At 46.1% G+C, this 27,500-nt stretch overlaps 1 protein-coding gene across 1 annotated transcript in view; it reads right to left on the bottom strand.

Moving 5' to 3' along the window:
• Window positions 1-27,500, bottom strand: part of sema5ba (sema domain, seven thrombospondin repeats (type 1 and type 1-like), transmembrane domain (TM) and short cytoplasmic domain, (semaphorin) 5Ba) — a gene marked incomplete at both ends in the record, with an annotated part of 79,089 nt that overhangs the window by 31,833 nt on the left and 19,756 nt on the right. The window contains 4 exons of the mRNA XM_079170475.1: window positions 9,391-9,676; window positions 15,102-15,315; window positions 15,400-15,498; window positions 19,310-19,372. Coding sequence (XP_079026601.1) covers window positions 9,391-9,676; window positions 15,102-15,315; window positions 15,400-15,498; window positions 19,310-19,372 — 662 coding nt within the window. The remainder of the gene's footprint in view (window positions 1-9,390; window positions 9,677-15,101; window positions 15,316-15,399; window positions 15,499-19,309; window positions 19,373-27,500) is intronic.

The following is a 27,500-nucleotide window of genomic DNA, read 5'->3' as shown; positions in this document are numbered from 1 at the left end:
AATATTACTGATTACATGTTGGCAGGGAATGAGAAGCCGTATTAGAAATCTGCAGCTGTGTTCATGACAGACAGACAGAGAGAGAGACATAGAGAACAGTGAACATGGACTGTATTAAGCCCTGGATATAAGGGGGGTGCACAGATAATGTGCAAACACACACAAACACACACAAACACACACACACACACACACACACACACACACACACCCCCACAGCTGACGCTCTCAGGTGTCACGTACCAGAGTAAACTAACAGAGTGAGTAAAGTTATTACGGCGACGCTCTCCGGCCTTGATGTACTGCGAGGTAATGACTTTCTGCTTCTTTATCTTCCAGCCCAGAAGCACACGTTTAGTGTTGTTACTGCTCGCTGAGCAGCCGGCTGCTGGGATGCCGATAAAGAATCGGTTAGAAGATAGTGGCGATAACGTGAGGGAAGGTAGCACCGCGTGCTGCTTTCAGAGCCTCTGAATGTGTTCATGTCCAGCTTTTGTTCAGTTGTTCAGATTTTAATTGGCTTCTCTCAGCTAGTCCTTCCTTATTGTGTTTGTATTTACAGTTACTACTCGTCCTATTGTTCTAACCACAGACGAAGTACAAGATGTGGACGTAGTCGTCCTGACGTATCATTGCTTTGAAGCCTCCAGTTCGCCATATTGGCCGTCGCCATCTTGGCTTTTTGCAACCAGTGAACAGGAAGTGACCACATCTGGACTGAGGAGGAGTGACGTAGAGACCTGTCAATCACTGTGTAGCCCCGCCCCTAAAGCATCCCCTGCTTTATGGTCTGTGTGACTCTAAATGGACCATCATTTACTAAATGAACATCATGCTGTATTGAGGAAGACTTGAAACTAGAGATTGAGACCATAAACTCATGTTTACAATGTTTACTGAGGTAATAAATCAAGAGAGAAGTATTCACCGTCTATTAAAAAGAAACGTCCGTGTTAAATTATAACAATAACTAATATTTATAAAGCACCTTTCTAAACAGGGTGACAAAGTGCTTCACAAATAATACAAAACGAGAAGAAACACATCAAACAAATCCAACTAAGCCAGAAAGGTTACAGGATGAGAGTCTAGTGAAGGACGCTTTAGAGAGAAACCTTTAAGTCCTGAAGGGAACTGGATGCAGGGAGGATCAACGGTAACAGCAGCAGTGTTCTAGAACTTGAAGCAGGTAAAGAATTAATTACAACAGTTAATTCTTGAGAAAATAAACGCATGAAGAACATTCCCCAACATAGAGAACGATAGAAACGATCCGTTCAACGCTAATAAAAACAGGACTGAACTACCTTCTAGACGTGACGATTAAAAGGAATTAAAGATAAATGATACTTGAATAGCAGCAGCCTGTACGAGTGTATCGATGAGTCCGTGGTGCTGAAGCAGCAGGGGGGCTGTGAGCCTCCTTCCTGCCTCTCTAGTCCTGGATCTACCGTGTTCTTCAGAAAGGTGCAGTTACCAGGCAGCCTGTTGAGTCCCCACAGGTCTGCTCTCATTGCCTTTCCTCTAATGTGATTATATGTAATAATCCTCTCAGCCTGCTGGAGACTTCTGTGATTGCTTTTGTTGGTTTTTCAGTTCCCCACTAGAGGAAACCCACAGACTAATCAGAAGCCACGGCGGTGTTCACACTCACAGACAAACCGCTCCACGTCACAGGAAGTGGAAGCGCGGCCTTGTGGCCGCGCTGCAGCTGCTCTGGAGTGCTTCACATCTCTTAGTTTAGTCAGCGAGTCGCTGCACTAATGGATGCAGCCCATATGTTGTGATTGAGTCGGCCTAGAAAGCTGTTTGACATCTGCTGTGATGATCACCTTCATGATGACTGAAGCTCCGTCTCCTGGTGATTCATCTCATCCCAACAGCCCATCCTGTCACCGCTCGTCTCCTGAAGAAGCCTCTTGATTTACCGTCACGCCGTTCAAAAAGCCTTTTACTGATGCTCCCACAGACCTCAGGTACAACATCCACGTGATGCTGAGCCCACAATGCATCAGTGTAACCACAACCCTACAGTGTGTGTGTGTTGCTGAGTATTCTTACACTCTGGGAGATGTACTTAAAGCTACTACAAGGAGCTTTTAACTGGTCCTGAACCAGTCTCAGTGTAGTCCTGATCCTCTATATGAACCAGTCTCAGTGTAGTCCTGGTCCTTTATCAGACCTCCATCAGTAAAGAGACCATCAGACAGAAGATAGTCTGTTTCTATAGAGCTATTCTTGAAGCTTTAACTCATCGTTAAACCAGACCAAACCATTCAGAGACCACAGCAGTTACTGTCCGTATTCCTCCTGACTGGTATTTAATACGTCTATTTCACTGATGAAATACTTTTACAATAATGTATAACGCCAACACTTTGGCCAATGTTTCGATTATGAGCATGATGACTTTGTATCGCTATCAATCCTGAAAACAGCTGTTTGAGTAAATAGTATAAAACACAAGTTGCTTCTTTCTATCAAAACAAAAGCACATCGTCCCAGAAGAAGACATCGAGGACGCGAGGCTTCCAAAACCAACACGATGAAGGTTCCTTGTAGCTGCATTAAAGAGTAAGATATTGAGATACTCTACACTTCTGTTATTGTTCACCAATCACATGAAAGATGAAGTCGTGAGTGTAAAGCCTGGTGTCCACCTCCATAGACCTCCATTAAAGCCACATCAGTGAGCCTCACCGGTCCTCCATCACCATCAACTCACATATTGTAGTTTATTCACAAACATGGTTCTGCTGCTGGAATAAATACTCACTAGAGAACCAAACGTGTGTTAATCCACAACTGGAAGAAAAGTCAAACAACTTCTACTGCGTATGATTCAGATTTACAAACTGCAGCACAGCTGATTCACAATGTTTAAGAGCACATTTCTGACCTGTTTCTTCAAAAGATGGATGGATGGATACACAATAAAATAGAATAATATTAAAGTATTCAGTAAGTCATGAAGTTCTTAAAGACCCGCAGACAAACACGTTGTGTGTGCACACAGTATAGAACAACACCATCGTTATCCGTGGACGAGAGGAACACAACATCTGGCCTGATGCTCAGAGTCCGTTTTCACACGAGCAGCTCAGTTCAGCCTCAGACAACAGAAAGCTGGTGGAGACGCAATGAACCTCTGAAAGCCACAATCAGCTCAGATCAGAACAGTCTGTCTGCTGAACACGGCTGATAAGCATCGACAACATGATCTCTGTGGATGCACGTCTGAAACAAACTCCCATGATGCTGCTGTTTACCGCCTGCTTTTTATTCCTCATTGTTATGACTACATGCTCAGATCTGTCATATTATGTCTTTGTTATTCAGTGGTTTACTGAGCAACACGCAGTCATATTCACATTTATCTTTTCTTATGTTTTAACCTCTCTTGAAAAGCATTTTGGTCATTTTGTTTTTAATGTGCTCCAAAAATACTGATTTCACAATAAAATAAGACATTTGCACAATACTGAGGTCTCTGACTGAAGTAAAAGTACTAATACCACAGTGTAGAAGTGCATTACATTATACCTAAAGTACAAGTAATCATGAAGCAGAATGGTCCAATTCAGAATAATGAATAGTTAATATATATTATCAATATACTATTTTAAATAGTTTAAAGTTAGGGTTAAGTAATATCTGAGATTTGTTTCTAAACACATTATACATGTTTAAAAACCCTATAACACTATATAGCAATTAATGAGTTAGCATAATTAGCTCTGCCTCCCAACCGCTAGTTACAATAGTTACTAGCTAGTTAGCTACTTACCACAGCCTGCAGTTTAGCCTCCGGTCCACCAGGGGCGCTACATCCACCGTCACAACATCCATAAAGTTAGCTAACTGCAGCGCTACAAACTCTCCACACTTACGGTAATTAAATCAAATGTTTTCCAGAACCCCGCGAAAAAAAGACTCACTATCAGCGTTTGATCAATTCGGTCTGATAACTGACAAGCCTTTTGGTATTCAAGCTAGCATAGACCGGCTACACCGGACGTTAGCAGGCTCGGGCTGCGGAAGTCTCTAGTGCGCATGCTCTGCCCCAGAGAGCTTGCGCGTCAACATTCTGCAATACTAAAGCGCAGCAGCGAGATGGTCAATATGCCGTACATTTCTTTATTCAAGAAAATGTATGTACAGTAAATATATAGACTATACTCATACTATAAAAAAATATATTAATTATAATGAAAAAAATATACGACTTTGACATCATTGGTCCATAAGAAATTGCTCAAATACGTGATTAGTTCTGATTGCCTTCTTATTCTTAATGTTTATCGTGGTGCCATATTGACACAGTTCTCTATACAATTTTGTTTAAAGTTCAATATTTGTTTTGGAGTCCGCTCATCTCTTTTTGTGAATGTGGAATCTTCCCAAATATAAAATAAACAGTGCAAAGAACATTACATCTTTTTTTCCTTCTCATAACCTGCTGAACATTTAAACATGTCTTTATCCTGGAATTAAATAGTTTGCCCAGTTTTCCTTCTTATTTAAAGTCAAACATAATATTCTGGTGCGCACAGTTCACTATCAATTATAAATCTTTCTAATATATTTGATTGTAAACAGCAGATACTGGCACGATTTCAATTATATTTTTGTATAAATCTGCAAAGTAACAACAGTAAGAGGTACAATATTTCCCTCAGAGATGGAGTGAAGTAGATACAGTAGCAGAAAATGGAAATACTGGAGTACTTGAGTAAATGTACTTTGTTACTTTCCACCGCTGCATGTCCACATGATTTGTGCGGACATCAGTGCAGAGAGAGTCCAGCCTGGAAAAGTCCAGGCTTTTAGCGTAACCTCGTTTTATGTGGGAAAAGCGACAGCTAAAAGCACATTAAGCTCGATGTTTCTCCCTCAGTGAATACCTGCAGCGCAGCAAGAAAAGCACAAAGGGCCGAGTCAGCAGAGCTGCATGCGCGGCTGCAGGGACCAGAAATTGAACCGAGGCTTTGCAGGATTATCCCTACATTTTTTTATAGCTCACAACAATAGGCCGGCAAAAGAAAGCAACAGCTTTCTGGCCCAAAACAGTCACATTCAGAGGCAGACTGAGTCAGCAACGGCGACACGAGACAATAAAGCAGAAATGCTGCTGCTAGACACAGAAGAGCACAGTTCACTGAGAATAACAGCTTTGTAAAACATTTCTCTGCAGCGTGTTTCCAGTCTCAGCCTGACTTGACCTATTTTTCACAGTATTTCTCATCAAGTGTAAAGCGGACCGTTGTGAAAGGGGAGAAAGCAGCAAAGAGCAAAGATGGCTTTCATTGATAAACCAAACACGTCTGTGACAGGAAGGATAATAAAAAGCAGCAGATTCTGTCAAACTGCATTCAGATCAGCGCCCACAGTTCATTTCAAGGTAGATTTGATGTCGGCGTGTTGATGCGACGGCATCGTTACAGTTATGTGGCTTTCTTCTTCAGTCATATCCTTTATGGATCGGAGGGATTTTAGGATCTCTTTAGGTGTTCAGGCTGCACACGTGTGTGTGTGTAACGTTTACAATGCATGAAAAGGTTTTTATTAAGTTTATTAAGTATGACACATTCTAGCTCCAGTTATTATACAGATTATTGATGTTGGGAAAATATTTTGTTGTCATTTTTGCTTGATGCTTAATCATTTGATCGGGGTAATAAATGTAATGTTTTTCAAAGAATTATGATTTCTGTAAGTCGATTTATTGCTTTGTGGATGTTTTGAAGCCTCAAGTTCAGCGTTTTGTCCGTCGCCATCTTGTTTTTTTGCAACCAGCTTCACGTGTTAAAGCTGCATTCTCTCTAATGTCCACCAGGGGGCGACTCCTCTGGTTGTATAGAAGTCTATGAGAAAATGACTCTACTTCTCTCTTGATTTATTACCTCAGTAAACATTGTAAACATGAGTTTATGGTCTCAATCTCTAGTTTCAAGTCTTCTTCAATACAGCATGATGTTCATTTAGTAAATGATGGTCCATTTAGAGTCACACAGACATCACCATGACTACGTCTCCCGCTCCGTTTCTCCCTCACTCGAGAACCCGGAGGTACTTGAACTCGTTCCTTTAACAAGATGAAGCTAATCTTTAGCCTCGTAATGACTTAAACGATGAATCACTTGAATTATGTCTAATACTCTCTCATGGTTTAACGGGACCTGTTGCTTCAGCTTCAGACCCCTCGGAGGAGGAGGAGGAGGAGGAGGAGGAGAGGAGGGTTAGTGGAGTCACAGATAAGGAGGCTCATGACGAGTTAGTAATAACAGGTGAGACCCCTCAGCAGCAGGATCCGGCTGACAGGAGGACCCAGAGCTAATTAAAAGACCTGGTGGTGCTCCGAGGTCTGGAGAGTCCTGCAACCCCTCCACTCAATAAAACCAGCTGAATCACCTCCTTCCTTATTTCCTTCCCTTGTCTCCTCTCCTCCTGCGTGAACTCTCTCTGCAGGGTTTTTATTGCTGCAGAGAGCGCGTGGGTGAAAACATGGGAGTTTATGAGGTAGACGTCGAACTAAGCTGTTGATTTGCATTATGGGAAATGTAGGATCTGCTGTTTTTGGAGCTTGACACCTACAAGGGACTAAAAGTCAATTATTATTATTTTATTTAATAAAAAACTTTATTTAGGTGAGTTACTGGAGTTGTTGTTATTCATATTTTATTCATATCATTATTTTGATTATACTGATTCTGATTATTATCATTATATTGTATAAATCATATTTATTATTATATTTATTTTAAAAGGATTAAATGTATTTAAGTGATAACAGTTCCTGCCATCCTCTGTTTTCTTCTCATTTGTTAAATGTTTGAATAATCTAATGGAACCTTTAATAGTTTGCTCAGTAAAGTGACAGAAAACGATGAGAAGCGTTCATCACAATCTCATCTTTTTAATTGCTTTTGGTTGTTTAGTTTAATTAAAACCAGATGTTTAATTTAAAAAGAGCTAAAACACAGAACACAAGCGTCACATCGTGAACATTTACAGCTTGTATCTTTAACGTTTTAATCACTAAACAAAAGTGGTGTTTTTGAGCGGCTTCACCGGTAATCTGGAGCAAACAGATGGGAATGCGGGATATTTAAGACGGCACTCCAGTCGTTTATGGAGCATTGTGGGACCAATCAGAGGAGAGGAGGTCACCGTCCAACTCCTCCCGCTCCGGTTTACAGCCTCCAGCTCCGCCGCCGGGAGCCGGTTCACGTTAGGCCACACAGATGGAGACGGTGTTTGTGGTGATTGCATTAACATATCCAGCCCTCCACGAGGGAGACGGCTTTTAGGAGGACCAGGACGAGCTGCTTCAGGAACAGGAAGGAGGAGACAAAAGCACGGCGGACAAAAGCTTGGAGCGCACTGATTTTTCTCATTACCTTTCCTCCCTCCCTTCCTCCCTCTCTCTCTTTCTCCCCCTGGCAATTCTTCTCTTTTTGTTGCTTCACCGTTCCTCCCTCTCCCTCCCCCTCCCTCCCTCTCTCCCTCCCTTCACTCTGCTGTTCCTAAAGATGGCTGCAGGCTGATGGAAAGCAGCCATGTGGTGGTTGAACACCGGCAGCTTAACAGGTGAGAGTGAAGGATTCAACGTCTCCCCCTGACAGAATACCAACACACACACACACACACACACACACACACACACACACACACACACACACACACACACACACACACACACACACACACACACACACACACACACACACACACACACACACTGCTGACGTTAGATTCACACATTTAAAATGTGAACATGTGCTCGTCTCTGGAGAGAATCCCCGAAAATCAAACTTGCTGCCCGCTCCGCACTACAGCAGCCAGATGGCTCCTCTTTCCCTCTTTCCCTCTCTACTTCCTGCGTTCTGAACGGCAGCCGTTGTGTTTGTCCTCATGGAGCCGGTGATGGACGTGCACATGCTCAGTAGCTGTCGAGCAGGCGCTAGAGGATGCTGTAATGTTAGCCAGAGCTAGCGCAACGTTAGCAACCCGTCAATATTCAACAACCAGTAAACCGACAACACGCACCGCGTGCAAGGCTGGAATGTAGAGTTAGTTTGGTTTACATACAGGGTTAGCTGTTCAAAAATAAGAATTGTATATACGTATATATATATATATATATATATATATATATACACAGATGTCGCTGTGATGTCATCACAGCGGCATCACAGCGCCCCGACAACGTGGAGCCGAAACATGAAAACTCAAGCAGTCCGCTTGGTTGGGTGTGCAGCAGAGCTTCCTGAGCGGAGCGTTTTAAATGTCAATATCACACTAAGTGTGGGAAGTGACTGTGATCAATACCTGGTTATTTGTGCAGCTGTAGAGCGAATGCACAACACGCGTATTATTTATTCGTCTCTCTGAGCCGATTGGGGACCGTGAATGTTTCCACAGATCTGCTGGTGATCTGCTGAGTCATCATAAATATCAGTATCGCTGCTGAATCCTCCACTCAGCGTAAACGTGCTGCTGTTACACTTTACTGACAGCTGCAGCAACACACAGGGAGGCTCTGAGCCTCTGATACAGTGAACAAGGTACCAAACTTTATGAAGTGATGAAATGTGACGGCTGAACGAGGAGAAGCTGGAGTTAGAGTGTGTGTGTGTGTGTGTGTGTGAATAATCCTCTTGTTGGGGTTGAAATGTCTCTTTAGCACAGCTGCAGCTTGTTTTCTGTTCAGCACTGAGGGGCATGTTGGGGATAATGCATGAATAAGGATCACACTCTACACATATTTATGCTTTTTATAACGTCTGTACGGAGGTTTATTAACGACGCTCGGTGCTGTTCGTCACCAGAATACACAACGCAGCCGACAGACTCCAGATTTAATGGTCCAAAAGTCTTGTTTTCATCGCACGCACGCACGCACGCACGCACGCACGCACGCACGCACACACACGCACGCACACACACCCCTCATTTACATGATAAATGTCAGAAGAGGATCTTCCTTGAAGAATCCCTCGGCTGTATTTTACTGAGTTATTGCTCGCGTGCTGGACGAGGATATTGTTACGACTCACTGAGATGAATTATCTGATTTAACAAATTATAAAATGTTAATAGATTACTGCTCCCAAAAGGAGAAATAATAGGGGTGACAGTAGACCAGTCGTACTCCTGAGTTATGAACGTTAATACCTGCACATAGATGTAATAAACTCTGTATTACCAGCTATTTGAGTTAACGTGTACTAATTAATTCCTTGTTTATGATCAGGTGGATACCATAGAAGGTCATTTCAGGTGATACGCATTATTCTCCGTGCTACCCACAGATGGGTTCTAGAGGAGGTGACCGTGCTCCTCTTTCTCCTCCACAGACCCGTGTGTAGTACATGTGCGTGCACTCACACGTTGGTGGTGAAGATGCCGTAGATGAGGTCCTGCTCGGGCAGGTAGAAGGTGCTCTGCAGCTCGTTGTAGTAGAAGGGGATCTCCCCGGAGCGGGAGCAGTTGAGCCGGGCCTTCATGAACGTGGTCCACGTGTCCTCCAGGAGGAAGCGCCCGCCGATGTCGTTCTTGCAGACTCGCGCCACGCGGGAGTAGACCGTCTTCCCACAGTCGTGCTCCACCGCGTTCTCCCGCAGGAAGAAGAAGGTGAAGAGGCCGATGTCGTAGGCCGAGATGAAGTGGGGCTCTGCAGGGAGGAAGGAGAAAAGGAAAGGAGACAAGCATTAGGGACTCCGGGGAAACAGGAATATTTGGAACGTAGATCTTCTAGATGTTGCTTTGCATTCATAGTGTTGCCCTCAATGGAGGGAGGAGCAGGGAGGAGAGGCTGGGGAGGGAGGAGGAGAGAGGAGCAGAGAGGAGCAGAGAGGAGGAGAGAGGAGGAGAGAGGAGCAGAGAGGAGCAGAGAGGAGGAGAGAGGAGGAGAGAGGAGCAGAGAGGAGGAGAGAGGAGGAGAGAGGAGCAGAGAGGAGGAGAGAGGAGCAGAGAGGAGGATAAAAGCCGTCTGATGTTGTGATAGTAAATCCATGCAGCTGTGTGTGTTTAACTGGACGGAGTGACAGCAGTGATTAACGCGCCTCCTGTGGGGTTATCATCGTAAACACACGAATCCTCACTGAGTCTTCACATCCAGGATATTATTCACAGCACAGTCTTTGTAGGAGAGTTCTGGCTTCATGTGAACATATCGACATGTTTCCATCCTTCCATACATGAAGTGAGTTTCGTTCATTCATCTACGTTTTCATTATTGATTCTAGAAGAAGGACCTGACTTCATCACACCGGAGTTTTGTGTTTTCTTCTTTCAGGCGATGAAACAGAGTAAATTCTCTCCGTCGCTTCACTTCTCCTCTGGGACCCGTTTATCGTAAGTGATGTAAACCACCAGCACCAGCACAGCGGAGGGACCAGAAACAGACCAACCAGAGGAGCTGCTGATGTTATCAACAGAGTCTCACACACGCAGGAGGTGGACCTGGTAACGGCCCTGATGGAATGTCCCTCAGGGGCCACTGGAGCTCCTTATAAGACGATACCATTTTGAAATGAAGCAGGAAGGAGAGGAGACCGCCGTCCACACGACTGCAGCAGCTCCGTAATTCCATTTCACATCTATAGTAAGAAGTACCGGCACCGCACGGTGAAGCCACATAAAGCACCCGCTGGTGTTCACAACCTTTCTACAGTAATCATGTTTGATCTTAAAGGGACGGACGAGGTGGGAACGGCTACTCCAGCTTTGTCCCGGTCCCGGTTAATAACGTGGAGCTCCTCATCAGAGCTTCAATCATCAAACGGCTGAACGAGCTAAACTGCCATTTAAGAAACTAAACTGGAACAAGCCCAGCAGGTTCAGTGTTCTTCTAATTGTTGTTATTATTATTATTATTATGCACGACACCCAACGGTATCATTTAATGTCAAACAAGTGAACAAGTGAGTGTTTCTATGCCTGCTGCTAATTACTGCAAATGAAGAGACAACTTTCCCTCTGGCTGAAAGGCCGAGTGAGGAGCTAATTGTGTTTGTGCACGTTTCAGCGAATGAAAAGAACAATGTGTGTGTGTGTGTGTTTACATACCTGTGTTGATTCATACTGTACATATGTGTCGGGCAGGTGGAGCCGACAGATTCTGCCTTAAAGCTGCGTGGGTGAGTGTGTTTTTCCAGCACCCTGCTGAGTGCTAACAGATTGTTGAATCTGGCCGGCTGCTGAGGTGGAAGCAGCGCTAACAGCACGAGACGCTTCAGATCAAACATAGACACGGTTTAAAGAGCGAGGCTAGTTAATATTCATACCAACATATTCTGCAGGAAGGCAGAAAAATGACCCATTAATGATGGGGGATGGTGCTGGTCACCTCCAATCAGCTCAGAGACACCATTGTGTTCGTACCAGGGACTGATTTGCCAAATACGCTTTGGAGGAAACTTACTTTCTTCCTGGATTATGGATGTGATTGAATTCACACACCAACACACTATTCATGCTAAGTATGAAGGAACATTGAGTGTGTATCTGTTCAAACTGCAGTTTCTTAGTATGAGACGTGATCTTACCAGATTTACTCAAATGGACGACTTTAACACTGGACACTGAGGTTCTTATATTTCATATATTTACAAAAAAACACAAAACCACGAGGTTCACCTTACAAACCACGGATGAGGTTTAGGCAACAAAACTAATTAGCGCACCAGCGCAACGCAACAGCGCAACGCAACAACGTAACGCAACAACGTAACGCAACAACGTAACGCAACAACGTAACGCAACAACGTAACCCAACAACGTAACGCAACAACGTAACCCAACAACGTAACGCAACAACGTAACCCAACAACGTAACCCAACAACGTAACGCAACAACGTAACCCAACAACGTAACGCAACAACGTAACCCAACAACGTAACCCAACAACGTAACGCAACAACGTAACGCAACAACGTAACCCAACAACGTAACCCAACAACGTAACCCAACAACGTAACGCAACAACGTAACGCAACAACGTAACCCAACAACGTAACGCAACAACGTAACGCAACAACGTAACGCAACAACGTAACCCAAAAAACGTAACGCAACAACGTAACGCAACAACGTAACCCAACAACGTAACGCAACAACGTAACGCAACAACGTAACCCAACAACGTAACGCAACAACGTAACACAACATGATGTAACAACGTATAGAAAACACCAAAGCATATTGGCTGTATAATGTGTTTCCATGCTTCTATACATGGATTAGTTTATTTATTATCACTATTTCCAAACAGAGTTTTTGTAAAAGCTGAGAGGAGTGTGAGCGCAAACAACAGAAATATGAATAAACACGTTACATATAAAGTCTTCGGGGGATCGAGAGAAGCATGTTGTTTAGATTATTTCACAGGCGACTCTATAGCTCTCTGTGTCATTCTGATGCATGATGGGAAACAGTTGGCCCTGGCAGGCGACCAAACCAATAAGGGAACAGATTGATCAGACCCCCCCCCCCCCCCCCCCCCCCTGAACTGGAGAGGCTCAGAGCTGGAAATGAGATTTTCATTCACACCCTGGAATCCAGCGGGAACTCACCTCCGTCACCCTCACAGACGCCGCGGAGCGAAGCCGCCATGTGTCGGCATGAGTGTGTGTAGCAGCAGAGCAACATGTGTGTGTGACTGTGTGTAGCAGCAGAGCAACATGTGTGTGTGACTGTGTGTGTAGCAGCAGAGCAACGTATGTGTGTGACTGTGTGTGTGCAGCCACATGTGATTATGTGACGACAGTATCTGCCTCACTGCTCACCTCTTTTTCCTCCACATATAGAAACTCTCACATCACGTGGACACACGTGGAAGCACATGCAGCGTGCAGACTATCTAAATACATATTATATATAGAGATATACAGTATACTGTATGTACAGTGTGTATATATATGCAGAAGCAGACACACACTCATGTACACACAGGCGTGGTGTGAAGCAGGCCGTGTGTTGTACTTTCTCCCTGCCGTGAGGAATAATTACATCGCTCACTGACTCCTCAGTCTGTCTTCTCTGCCTTCCTCTCATCCTCATCTTCTTCCTCTCTCATGCCTCCACACACACACACACACACACACACACACACACACACACACACACACACACACACACACACACACACACACACACACACACACACACACACACACACACACACACACACACACACACACACACACACACACTCCCACCTGAGCTTTCTTCTCCAGTCCCGTTTCTCTCTCTCTTTTTTCTGGCCAGCTCTCTGACGTCCTGAATCTATCTGAGCGTGTCATCGTAACGCTGCCGCTCTGATAAACGTGAATATTAGTTTGTTTGTTGATGATCAGTTGATTAAAACATGAACACAACATAAAATGAATCAGCAGCACCTCTGACGGTGGACTGATCGATGAAGTCTTCTATCAAGCAGAAAAATGTTTCTTTGTGGAGATTTCACTGTAAAGTGAATATTTTGGGCTGTTGGTTTGAAGACTTTTAAACATTTAATGGATTAACTGAGAAAATAATCAACAGATGAATCGCTGCAGCCAAAGTATTTATATTAGAATGTTTTCATTTGTTTCTGATCGTGTTCTTCACTCATTCTGTTCAAGGATAAAGATTCGGTTTATTATGTTCAAATGTTATTTATCAAGAATTCTATTTCCATACATGTTCTGTGTTTAAACCCCCGACTGACAGAGGGAAGAAGTCCCTGAATCTGTGATGAGCTGCGTTTGACTTCGTTAATGTGGTCGAAACATTATGGAAACTTGTGTCAAAAAAGATGTTCAGATTTTCAGATTGCCAAACAGTGTTCCAACCAAAAACATCCAGATGTGGGTTCAGGCCCAGAGGGAACCAGAGGACGCCCTCCTGCTGACCAGAAGCAGAACATTTTCCAACACGGTTGCTCATCTTCTGTCCCGATGATTCCACCTGAAGAGCTTCGTGTCCGTTCGAGTCTTCAAAGTGACACCTAACTGTGTCCGTGATGCAGAAAATGAGTCTGACCTTTACTTCCAGAACAAGTGACGCCTGAAATAACTCCCCCCTCCTCCCCCCTTTGTCTGTGCACCGCGAGTCTAATCGGACCGTTCCTGCGTATACGAAGGCGGTGCGTGACGTGTGGAAGGTCCGTCTACGTTTCTGCTGCAGTCAGGAAGCGCGTGATGGATTTGTGCTGAAGGGAAAAAGACTCGTCAGCAGCAGGGAGATTATTGACACCGACACCAGCGGATTGACAGCTTCTCATGTTAGAACCCACCAACACCCGAGTCTAACCCGCGATACGTGTTCCTCACCAACTCAGAATCCAAACAGCCTTTTGTAATCCTGTGAAAACACCTCGGCTGGATCGATCTACCTCGGCTGTGACGAACGAGACGAGTGTGTTGGACAGAAAAGTGCACACTCGGATCATCTGCTGCTCCTGGAGGGAGCTGAGAAGACACAACTGTGACCCACGAGGCGTCAAAACCCAACCAGGTTACTAATCCCGTCGGATTAGACTGTGACAAAACTGTGAATTAGTAAATAAGTGTTTCTGCAGCTTTAATGCTGTGTTAACACAAAATGCGGCGAGAAGATTACATACAAAGTCAATGCAAAGACATGAATGGACGTGAATAAACTGTCTTTGTAGCCTGTCAGCGTTGAGATGCTCCTCCCGTCGTCACTGACGTCCTGACGTTGAATCAGGAAGTAAATCCTGTATCTGTGTTCACCCAGAGTGTAAACCACAGACGGTACAAACACGCTGCCGCATTTACGCCTATGTGACGTTATGTTGAGTGTTGATGGAGCTGCTACATTGTTAGCTTAGCATAGCACCGATCGATCTGAGCTCCATTCAGAAAACATTTTAAAAGTTATTTTCTTGTCTTGAGGAGAGAACTTCATACATATCGACATCACTATGGTGTCTTTTAGAAGCTCAACAATGAACTCGCGTTCATCGATGGAAGTAAACATGAATTCTAATAATCGCTGAATCGTTATAACTGTGTTATAACTATCTGTGTGTGAGTTGCTGCTTTTCTCTTTTCCATCTTTGCGTGTTCAATCAGTGGGTTTTGGACCGTACCATTGAGCCACTTGGAGTTGTACTGGGCGGTCCGGAGCGGCGGCATGCCCCCCAGGCTGCGGTAGATGACGGGGTCGCGGCCGGAGAAGTCGATGACGGTGGCGGCGTACAGCTCGCCGCTCTCCGTCACCACCGCCGTGGAGTTGTGGCGAGGGTCGTACGGGCAGCGCGCCACGCCGTTCACCCGCTCCATCACAAAGCTCATGTTGCCCACCTGAGACGGGGGAGAGAAGGGGAGGAAGGGTGACGTCCAGAGCGTGTTTGTTCCTACATGAGTACACTCACAGACTACACTCACCTCTCGGGTCGTACACAGCGGCTGGAAAGCGTTGGTTCCACAGGTCATGACCTCCGTCTTGTTCACCAGCAGAACCCGGATGTAGTTCTGACATTCAATCTGCACAGAGAGAAGAAAATGAATGTAAATATGAACTCTGTATTAAGACTCCTGGTTTAAAGCTCGTCTGTGACATCGACAGAGTTACGAGAGTTACAGCGTGAGACAGATTTATGTGATGGAACCGTTTATGGGGGGGGGGGGGGGGGGGGGGGGGGGGGGGGGGGGGGGGGGGGGGGGGGGGGGGTGCTTTGTGTTGCAGAGAAAAGGAGGAGACAGTAGAGATGCAGGTTTTCAGAGAGGAGTGATTACTGCGTGTATTAATGACATCACCCTCTGCATTATATCTATATACATAGATATACATATAGATATGTATATAGATATCTATAGATATGTATATAGATATCTATAGATATCTATATACATATCTATGTATATATATATCTATATCTGTATATAGATACAGATATATATATTTAAAGAGGAAGTCTGTCTCTCTCTCTCTCTTGACAGGTGAGGAGTAGCCCTCCCCCCTGCAGCCCTGTGATGGTGTAGTTGTGGGTGATGGTGTAGTTGTGGGTGATGGTGTAGTTGTGGCTGATGGTGTAGTAGTGGCTGATGGTGTAGTAGTGGCTGATGGTGTAGTAGTGGGTGATGGTGTAGTAGTGGGTGGTGGTGTAGTTGTGGGTGGTGGTGTAGTAGTAGTGTAGTAGTGGGTGGTGGTGTAGTAGTGGGTGGTGGTGTAGTTGTGGCTGATGGTGTAGTAGTGGGTGGTGGTGTAGTAGTGGGTGATGGTGTAGTAGTGGGTGGTGGTGTAGTTGTGGGTGATGGTGTAGTAGTGGGTGATGGTGTAGTAGTGGGTGGTGGTGTAGTTGTGGCTGATGGTGTAGTAGTGGGTGGTGGTGTAGTTGTGGGTGATGGTGTAGTAGTGGCTGATAGTGTAGTAGTGGGTGGTGGTGTAGTTGTGGGTGATGGTGTAGTAGTGGGTGATGGTGTAGTAGTGGGTGGTGGTGTAGTTGTGGCTGATGGTGTAGTAGTGGGTGGTGGTGTAGTTGTGGGTGATTGTGTAGTAGTGGGTGATGGTGTAGTAGTGGGTGGTGGTGTAGTAGTGGCTGATGGTGTAGTAGTGGGTGATGGTGTAGTAGTGGGTGGTGGTGTAGTTGTGGGTGGTGGTGTAGTAGTGGCTGATGGTGTAGTAGTGGGTGGTGGTGTAGTTGTGGGTGATGGTGTAGTAGTGGCTGATGGTGTAGTAGTGGTGTAGTAGTGGGTGGTGGTGTAGTTGTGGGTGATGGTGTAGTAGTGGCTGATGGTGTAGTAGTGGGTGGTGGTGTAGTAGTGGCTGATGGTGTAGTAGTGGGTGATGGTGTAGTAGTGGGTGATGGTGTAGTAGTGGGTGGTGGTGTAGTTGTGGCTGATGGTGTAGTAGTGGGTGGTGGTGTAGTAGTGGCTGGTGGTGTAATAGTGGGTGGTGGTGTAGTAGTGGGTGATGGTGTAGTAGTGGTGTAGTAGTGGGTGGTGGTGTAGTAGTGGGTGATGGTGTAGTAGTGGTGTAGTAGTGGCTGATGGTGTAGTGGTGGTGTAGTAGTGGGTGGTGGTGTAGTAGTGGCTGGTGGTGTAGTAGTGGGTGATGGTGTAGTGGTGGTGTAGTAGTGGGTGGTGGTGTAGTAGTGGCTGGTGGTGTAGTAGTGGGTGATGGTGTAGTAGTGGGTGATGGTGTAGTAGTGGGTGATGGTGTAGTAGTGGGTGGTGGTGTAGTAGTGGCTGGTGGTGTAGTAGTGGCTGGTGTAGTAATGGGTGATGGTGTAGTAGTGGCTGGTGGTGTAGTAATGGGTGATGGTGTAGTAGTGGGTGGTGGTGTAGTAGTGGTGTAGTAGTGGTGTAGTAGTGGTGTAGTAGTGGGTGATGGTGTAGTAGTGGCTGATGGTGTAGTAGTGGGTGGTGGTGTAGTTGTGGGTGATGGTGTAGTAGTGGCTGATGGTGTAGTAGTGGTGTAGTAGTGGGTGGTGGTGTAGTTGTGGGTGATGGTGTAGTAGTGGCTGATGGTGTAGTAGTGGGTGGTGGTGTAGTAGTGGCTGATGGTGTAGTAGTGGGTGATGGTGTAGTAGTGGGTGATGGTGTAGTAGTGGCTGATGGTGTAGTAGTGGGTGGTGGTGTAGTAGTGGCTGATGGTGTAGTAGTGGGTGGTGGTGTAGTAGTGGCTGGTGGTGTAATAGTGGGTGGTGGTGTAGTAGTGGGTGATGGTGTAGTAGTGGTGTAGTAGTGGGTGGTGGTGTAGTAGTGGGTGATGGTGTAGTAGTGGTGTAGTAGTGGCTGATGGTGTAGTGGTGGTGTAGTAGTGGGTGGTGGTGTAGTAGTGGCTGGTGGTGTAGTAGTGGGTGATGGTGTAGTGGTGGTGTAGTAGTGGGTGGTGGTGTAGTAGTGGCTGGTGGTGTAGTAGTGGGTGATGGTGTAGTAGTGGGTGATGGTGTAGTAGTGGGTGATGGTGTAGTAGTGGGTGGTGGTGTAGTAGTGGCTGGTGGTGTAGTAGTGGCTGGTGGTGTAGTAATGGGTGATGGTGTAGTAGTGGCTGGTGGTGTAGTAATGGGTGATGGTGTAGTAGTGGGTGGTGGTGTAGTAGTGGTGTAGAAGTGGTGTAGTAGTGGTGTAGTAGTGGTGTAGTAGTGGGTGATGGTGTAGTAGTGGGTGGTGGTGTAGTAGTGGGTGATGGTGTAGTAGTGGGTGATGGTGTAGTAGTGGGTGGTGGTGTAGTAGTGGGTGGTGGTGTAGTAGTGGCTGGTGGTGTAGTAATGGGTGATGGTGTAGTAGTGGGTGGTGGTGTAGTAGTGGGTGGTGGTGTAGTAGTGGCTGGTGGTGTAGTAGTGGCTGATGGTGTAGTAGTGGTGTAGTAGTGGGTGGTGGTGTAGTTGTGGGTGATGGTGTAGTAGTGGCTGATGGTGTAGTAGTGGGTGGTGGTGTAGTAGTGGCTGATGGTGTAGTAGTGGGTGATGGTGTAGTAGTGGGTGATGGTGTAGTAGTGGCTGATGGTGTAGTAGTGGGTGGTGGTGTAGTAGTGGCTGATGGTGTAGTAGTGGGTGATGGTGTAGTAGTGGCTGATGGTGTAGTGGTGGTGTAGTTGTGGCTGATGGTGTAGTAGTGGGTGGTGGTGTAGTAGTGGCTGGTGGTGTAATAGTGGGTGGTGGTGTAGTAGTGGGTGATGGTGTAGTAGTGGTGTAGTAGTGGGTGGTGGTGTAGTAGTGGGTGATGGTGTAGTAGTGGTGTAGTAGTGGCTGATGGTGTAGTGGTGGTGTAGTAGTGGGTGGTGGTGTAGTAGTGGCTGGTGGTGTAGTAGTGGGTGATGGTGTAGTGGTGGTGTAGTAGTGGGTGGTGGTGTAGTAGTGGCTGGTGGTGTAGTAGTGGGTGATGGTGTAGTAGTGGGTGATGGTGTAGTAGTGGGTGATGGTGTAGTAGTGGGTGGTGGTGTAGTAGTGGCTGGTGGTGTAGTAGTGGCTGGTGGTGTAGTAATGGGTGATGGTGTAGTAGTGGCTGGTGGTGTAGTAATGGGTGATGGTGTAGTAGTGGGTGGTGGTGTAGTAGTGGTGTAGAAGTGGTGTAGTAGTGGTGTAGTAGTGGTGTAGTAGTGGGTGATGGTGTAGTAGTGGGTGGTGGTGTAGTAGTGGGTGATGGTGTAGTAGTGGGTGATGGTGTAGTAGTGGGTGGTGGTGTAGTAGTGGGTGGTGGTGTAGTAGTGGCTGGTGGTGTAGTAATGGGTGATGGTGTAGTAGTGGGTGGTGGTGTAGTAGTGGGTGGTGGTGTAGTAGTGGCTGGTGGTGTAGTAGTGGGTGGTGGTGTAGTAGTGGCTGGTGGTGTAGTAGTGGGTGATGGAGGTTACCTCTGTCTTGCCTTTGCTCTGACAGGACCTCCTGGTCTCCTCGTCCGGGGCCCATTCTGTCGCCTAGGAAACAAAAACCAGAATAAAAAAGAGGGATGACAAAGAGGTTCAGAGTCACCGGGTCCTTCGGTTACGCAACAGCTGCCTGCTGCTCATACTGTAGGAACGCTGCTGTTTGTTTATCGCGTAAACATGGCGACCAACGGCCTATCGGAGGGCAGCGGGCGCCGTGCAGCCAACGAGGCGCCGTCAGCATGTTAATGACTTCCATCTTCTTCCTCTTTCGCTCAGAAGAGTTTGCAGCCCCCCCCCCCCCCCCACACACACTCTTTTACTTCCACTGGCCAATTATAGTCCAGTTGATGGTTGTGTGTGGGGCTTCATTATGGATGCAGGCACACACACACACACACACACACACACACACACACACACACACACACACACACACACACACACACACACACACACACACACACACACACACACACACACACACACACACACACACACACACACACACACACACACACACACACACACACACACACGCTGCTTGGCCACCAGAGCAGCGCTGGCTCTTGTTGAGAGCGTTTGAGAGACGTCGCTCTTCTTTGGCATGGACTGTGTGTGTGTGTGTGTGTGTGTGTGTGTGTGTGTGTGTGTGTGGGTGTGTGTGTGCACGGTGCCAGAGGACGTCCTGCTGGGTGTCACAAAGTTGTACTCGTCTTCCTCTTCTCTGGTCTCTCTGTAGTAGTAGTAGTTTTTTTTAATGGTTCCATCTGTTTGTATTGATCTATTCCTCTCCCGGAGGGTTCACCGTGTGGCTGATTGTCTCGATGTCCTGAGTTTCGCTCAATGGGCCAGTGGGACAAAGTTGTGACCCAGCTTTCAGCGGAGCGCTCGCCAACTGAGGCCAACCGAGAGTCAACAGGAAACTGGGTCAGTAGTCCAGGAGCCAAACCGAGAACTCAAACAAATAGTAAACTTCAGGGAAACCACTGAAACACTTTCACCATGTGGCTCGTCTTAAACAGCTGTGTGCACGGCCGGCTGCATTCTCTCTAGTGTCCACCAGGGGGCGACTCCTCTGGTTGTATAGAAGTCTATGAGAAAATGACTCTACTTCTCTCTTGATTTATTACCTCAGTAAACATTGTAAACATGAGTTTATGGTCTCAATCTCTAGTTTCAAGTCTTCTTCAATACAGCAGTGTTGTTCAAATATGGTCACTTCCTGTTCACTGGTTGCAAAAAACCCAACAGGGCAACGACCAAAACGCCAAACTTGAGACTTCAAAACATCCACAAACCAACGACGACTACGTCCACTTCTGTTCTACAGATTCCAGGTATGAGTTTGTCGTTCATGTTCTTTATCGGATCCTCGTTCTGCTGTAATGAAACTAAACAGCGTAACGACTCGGGGAAGAATAGCTCTGGGATAATATAGTTTTGCTCTTTAGCTCGTCGGTGCAGAGAATGAAGCTCTTTAGGACTTTAAAACAGAAGCGTAGAAGCAGATTTAATGAGAGCTTCAGAGAACGTCTTTCTGTGGACAGAGCGCTGAGCCTCCTCTCTGTTCAGAGGATGGAAATAGATCTCTTATTTCACACATCATGGAGTATATCGACTGAGCTCGGAGGAGTGGAAGTTCATGATTTTGGATGATTAGCCTCTGCATATTCATGCTAATGAATGAAAAGCAGCAGACTGAACAGAGCCATCCACAACCCCTAATGAGCCCGTCCAACATCTGCACGCCGTCCTGGGACTTCTGTTGCTGCTTTTACATTCATGAGCGATCGCTCACGCTGCTGCAGAGCAGAACGATCTTCCACGTTTAAGATGATGTGTTTTAATGGTTTGAGACAAATTAAAGCTCCAAACCAATCAACAAACTCACTCGGTGGTCACGACCCGCTCGGCACGCAAAACGCCGACGGACAGAGTTCTGGACCAGCTGGTGAAGAAAGAGGAACGTTGAGCAGCTAAAGAGACGCTTACTGTTCTCAGACCTTCAGAGCTTTACCTCAATGTTCTGTCATTCTGAGATCAATCCCAATATAATCCAAGTAATCATCAACCAGGAAGTAGAAAGAAAACAAGAACACAAAGAAAAACTGGTGTTTCACCCAAGAGACGAGAGAGAGCTTCACCATCTTCTCATGAATGATGGTTTTCTGTCACCTCTACTTTCTATTATATACTATACTATAACTATACTATAACTATACTATAACTATACTATAACTGCTCCAGAACTTCATATTGATGAAAATAATAACTTTACAAAGTGCTTTGACAGACAAAGCATCAACAGCAAGGCAGTGAGAACACTAACAGAAAGCTCAGGGAGACAAATAAACAGAAAAATCAATCAAATAACTTCACATCACAGCTTCATTTACATCCACTCAGACTCATCACTTCCTGCAAACTCATCGAACCCTCTGAGTCACTTCATGTCGGAGACGAATCAGCGTTATTGAAGCTGTTTAGCTGCTGCAGCGTAATGACAGCAGCTCCCTTCAATTAACCTGCATCAGAGGGGAGGAGCAGAGGGAGGGAGGGGGGAGAGAGGGAGAGAGGGAGAGAGACGGAGGGAAGGGGAGAGAGAGAGGGAGAGAGAGAGAGAGAGAGGGAGAGAGAGAGAGACGGAGAGAGAGAGGGAGAGAGAGAGAGACGGAGAGGGAGAGAGACGGAGAGAGAGAGACGGAGAGGGACAGAGACGGAGAGAGAGAGAGATGGAGAGAGAGGGGGAGGGAGCAGCTATTTAAAGTTACACTGTGATTAAAAAGGAAACCGGAGCTCCGGGAGAAGAATCAGACGTAGAAATAAAAGTAAGAATCCACTTCATGACTGGATGAGTGGCGTCGTGGCTCCGCCCCTTTCAGAGCGCTCTCTCAGCCCCCCCACCGCGGCCGTCCATCAAGTAGAAAGCCCTCCTCAGCCTGTCGCCCTGACAGCCTCATGGGATGACGTCATTGTAAACACACACAGGGTGATGGATGCCTTCGCCATGAATCATGGGGGTTTGGGGGGGGGGGGGGGGGGGTCGTTACCATCTTTTCTGCAGCCCCCCCCCACCACCCCCCCCGTCCTTCAAGCATCCCCATCGGCTTAACCCTCTGACCTTCACCAGAAAGTGGCCCCCTCTTCCTCCTCCTCTCTCTCTCCTTGTCCACCTCTTCTTCTTCTTCACACCACTTTGGAACAAAGCCACGCTCACACAGAGCCTGTGAGAATACCAACTCCTCCTCCTCCTCCTCCTCCTCCTCCTCCTCCTCCTCCTCCTCACATACCTTCCCTCTGTAGCCGACCCTGAATGGCCTCGCTGCCGTCGACGGGGGGAATAAAAGGCTGAGCTTATTATTTCCCCCAAAGACAACACAGAGGAAATGTGAGAGACGGAGAGGGGAAATAATATCTCACACATTCCTCTGAGACGTGAAATATGCAACAAAATGAAATCGCACGAGTCAGAGAAGTGAATATGATGATATGGAGACGGTTTGGTGAGAGGAGAGTTGGGGCTCTTGCTAAGAAGATACTTTAATGTTTGTGCTCTGTATAGCAAATACACAGCAGCCGCTTAGCTTTAGCTTAGCATAAAGACTGGAATCAAACAGCTAGCCTGCCTCTGTCTACATAATAAAATCCTTTGTGACCGATAAACATGAAAATGCAAATATAACACGTCTTTTATTGTGAAAGGTCAGAAGGAGTGGCTCAGGTCTGCGCTGCCTTTGTCAAGGTCGAAAGGACGAATAAAGTTTCTTATAGTTAGTTATATGATCAACATGTCTCTGAAGTCCAGTTCTGAAAAATACGTTCGCAAACAATCGAGGCTTCAAAATGGCCGCCCACGAACCAAAGAGTGAGGTCACGATGACCACGCCCACTTCTTATATCGACTATGGATTCAACGTGTAAACGCAGCTAAAGATACGCGGTTTAAAACGTAAACGTAGTCGTGTGGATGTAGCATCATTAGCATCATTAGCATCATGTTGATTTCCATCTGTTACAGACACCACATCCCTCCACTTGCAGCGTTACTTCAGACACGATGACAACTTCCTGCTTCAAGGAGAAAAACATGAATTTCTTTTTACGGGCAAATAAAACAGAAGAAAACAGAATTAGCAGCAGAAGAAGCCGCGTGTTGCTGAGCGGGAACATGAACAGTGGAGCAGCGAGATGTGGAGCACTAATGAAGAGAAGAGAGGCTGCTTCCTGAAGTGTGTGTGTGTGTGTTGATAAGGCCGCCGCTCACCGACGTCTGTGTGCGACAACTAATTATAACTCATGAATATTGTAAACGAGTGTGTCGGAGGAGCGGCTGCTGTCTGCCGTCCCGTCAGGAGTTCACGTCGATTCAGAGAGCGACGCAGTTTCATCCTCAAGATAAATGTTTCAAACATATTTCCTCCTCTTCACCCTGAAGAGCACGGCCGCGTCAACAAGTTGGTGTGTTATTAAATATCTATTTAATATGAGAACTATTCCTTTAGCATAAAGCTAACATCATGTCTTCAAACTCAGTAAAATATCATAAGAAATGACATCATATTAGTCTCATAACGACCTTTTAATGGTTCTATGAATGTTCACATTCATGCTTTTATTATCATTATTATTCTATTATTCACTGTTGCTGTTATTATAAGTAGTGATCATGTTCTGTTACTACTCTCCTTATGGAGAGCATCCATCTTTAGAGTCTCTTCTCTTCAGGGCCTCCTCCCTTTAAAGCTTCCTCCTTCCTTCTTTCCTCCTTCCTTCTTTCCTTCTTTCCTTCCTAATCTGCTATCATGACTCTGAACCCTGAAGCAGTTCAGGGTGTTTGATGCTCGTGTCACATGTTTCTCTCTGTAACATAAAGTTCTGCTCCTCTATGAAACAGAACCACGATGACTAGAAGCAGAGAGAACTAGAACATGTCTTTAGAACAACACAGAACTTACGATGACGATAATCGAGCGAAATTCATTTCTTTGATCAACGCTGGAATCTATCCAACAAGTGTCTCCAATGATTGAAAAACAGCAGCTCCACACGTTATACATCTTAAACTATTCACATGTTTACATGGTTCCCTTAACGAGGACACATGTTCCGTAGGTTCTGCAACCACAACACATTCGGCTTCAGAGTCACCAGTTAACACAGTTGCTGGTTAAACCGAAACACCGGCGGCGTCTACGGCTGCTCTAACACGTGTTAACAGTGAGTGCAGTGAACCCTCTGAGTGTCTTCGTGGTGTTTGACGTTGTGTTCATGGACTCAGATCTTCTACACGCTCACTAACAGAGTTTAGCTGAACGGTCTGTGTAGCTGAAGCTGTTGCCAAACTGTGAATTCACGTATACGTCATCACTGTTTACTGTCTAAACACACACAACCTTCAGCTACACACTGCTGCACACAGAGGGAAGCCGTGCTCAGTGTGAGTGTGTGTGTGTGTGTGTGTGTGTGTGTGAGTGTGTGTGTGTAGATGAAGAGCAGGAAGTCATTCAGCCATGAACACAGAGCTGCAAACACTCCTGACAACTGGTGATATTTCAGCCCGTCTCCAGAGCAGCATTTAGACAAATGTTTCATTCCAACAAACATGATTCATGTAACTCTGAGGACGGTTTGTGAGAACGTTCTGATGTGGACCCGACAGAGCCGACAGCTACCGACACCACCGACACCACCAACGACACCAACGACACCACCGTCACCACCACCAACACCACCACCACCAACGACACCACCGTCACCACCGACACCAACGACAACACCAACACCACCACCACCAACAACACCACCAATACCAACAACACCACCAACACCAACAACACCACCAACACCACCGACACCAACACCACCAACAACACCACCAATACCAACAACACCACCAACACCAACAACACCACCAACACCACCGACACCAACACCACCAACAACACCACCAATACCAACAACACCACCAACACCAACAACACCAACAACACCACCAATACCAACGACACCACCGACACCACCATCACCACCAACACCACCAACACCACCAACACCACCACCAACACCAACAACACCAACACCAACAACACCACCAACACCAACACTACCACCAACACCAACAACACCACCACCAACACCACCAACACCACCAACACCAACAACACCACCAACACCAACACCACCACCAACACCAACAACACCACCACCAACACCACCAACACCACCAACACCAACAACACCACCAACACCAACAAATGTTCAGCGTAGTCCTGATCCTCTATATGAACCAGTCTCAGTGTAGTCCTGATCCTCTATATGAACCAGTCTCAGTGTAGTCCTGATCCTCTATATGAACCAGTCTCAGTGTAGTCCTGATCCTCTATATGAACCAGTCTCAGTGTAGTCCTGGTCCTCTATATGAACCAGTCTCAGTGTAGTCCTGATCCTCTGTATGAACCAGTCTCAGTGTAGTCCTGATCCTCTATATGAACCAGTCTCAGTGTAGTCCTGATCCTCTATATCAGGGGTCCCCAAACTACGGCCCGCGGGCCGGATGCGGCCCGCCTCCACATTTGGTCCGGCCCCCTGAACAATACCAGAGACGCATTATGATTTTTTTTCAGTCTGCACAATTAATCGAATTTTAATCAGCCAACCACCAGGGGGCGAACGAGATGAGAGCTGTCATGCGCGCACCCTGTAGAAGTAGAAGAGTAGAAGAAGTAGAAGAGACGGGAGCTTGTATCGCGCACGGCGGTGTTCCGCCCCGATCCGTGCGCACGACGCAACAGTCGCTCACCTGCGAGTAGCACCCCCCCCGGTCCACCATGGACAGACCCAGATCCTCCAGCAGAACCAGGACTGAGAGGGTCAGACTGTCAGACCTGCTGCAGTAACATGAGAGGTTTTCTAAAGAGAGTCTGGAGCTCAGAGACACTACAGCTTTAGTCCACAGGGGGCGCCAGAACCACCACAATGAAAGATCCTCGTAGTAACTTTAAATAAAAAATGCAAACTCCTCTCATGTGTGATTTATGGTAAATCCTTAAGTAATTACATAAAAAGAGGTAAATATTATGTTTCCATTGGAAATATAAACGACATAAACAAATATGTTGCTATGATTTTTATAATATTTAAAATGTAAATATCCATTGTAAAGTCACAGAAACAGGTATTTTACAGCAGAAGTGATTCACCGCTGTGAACAATGAGCCTCCTGTGATGTAGAGTGTTGAACACTGAGAGCTAACAGCCTGTATGTGGTCGCCCACTCAGCCTGCTGCTGCCTCCCACTCACTGTAATTCCACATTACAGGCTGACAGGTGAGAGCAGACAGTCTCTCAGCGACCGACCAACCAGAGCGGTGGATTATTCCTTCTCTTCCACAAACTCTGCACGCTCCCACGCACACAGAAGGATGCAGGTAATGCAGATGAATGTGCACACTAACATGCTATTAAAGCAGCATTTTCTGTTTCCATTACATCAACATTTACTACTGATTGTTTTGAAAATAAAGATAAATTCTGTTTACCAAGTTCCAGAAGAAATTCTCTGTTAAACCCTTAAAAATAAGTAATTACATTAAATGACAGTCTGTTCTCTGACCAGGTTAGAACCTCCGGTGAAGATGTGTTAAAGCTGCATTCTCTCTAGTGTCCACCAGGGGGCGACTCCTCTGGTTGTATAGAAGTCTATGAGAAAATGACTCTACTTCTCTCTTGATTTATTACCTCAGTAAACATTGTAAACATGAGTTTATGGTCTCAATCTCTAGTTTCAAGTCTTCTTCAATACAGCATGATGTTCATTTAGTAGATGATGGTCCATTTAGAGTCACACAGACCATAAAGCAGGGGATGCTTTAGGGGCGGGGCTACACAGTGATTGACAGGTCGCTACCAGTATATGGCGTCTCTGTGTCACTCCTCCTGATATGGTCACTTCCTGTTCACTGGTTGCACAAAACCAAGATGGCGACGGACAAAGCGCTGAACTAGAGGCTTCAAAACGTCCACAAACCAACGAGAGACGTCACGACGACTACGTCCTCTCCTTATAAACAGTTTATACAGTGAGAACATTTTGTTCTTTATCTTTTCTTTCCTTCCTCAACAACCCAAAGATACACTGATTGTATATTACGTGATGCACTATAACTCCTATTAATCA

Source organism: Pholis gunnellus (assembly GCF_910591455.1).
Source record: "Pholis gunnellus genome assembly, chromosome: 12".
NCBI lineage: Eukaryota > Metazoa > Chordata > Actinopteri > Perciformes > Pholidae > Pholis > Pholis gunnellus.
The sequence above is the reverse complement of the archived record's forward strand: the minus strand, read 5'-3'. Positions and strand labels throughout refer to the sequence as shown.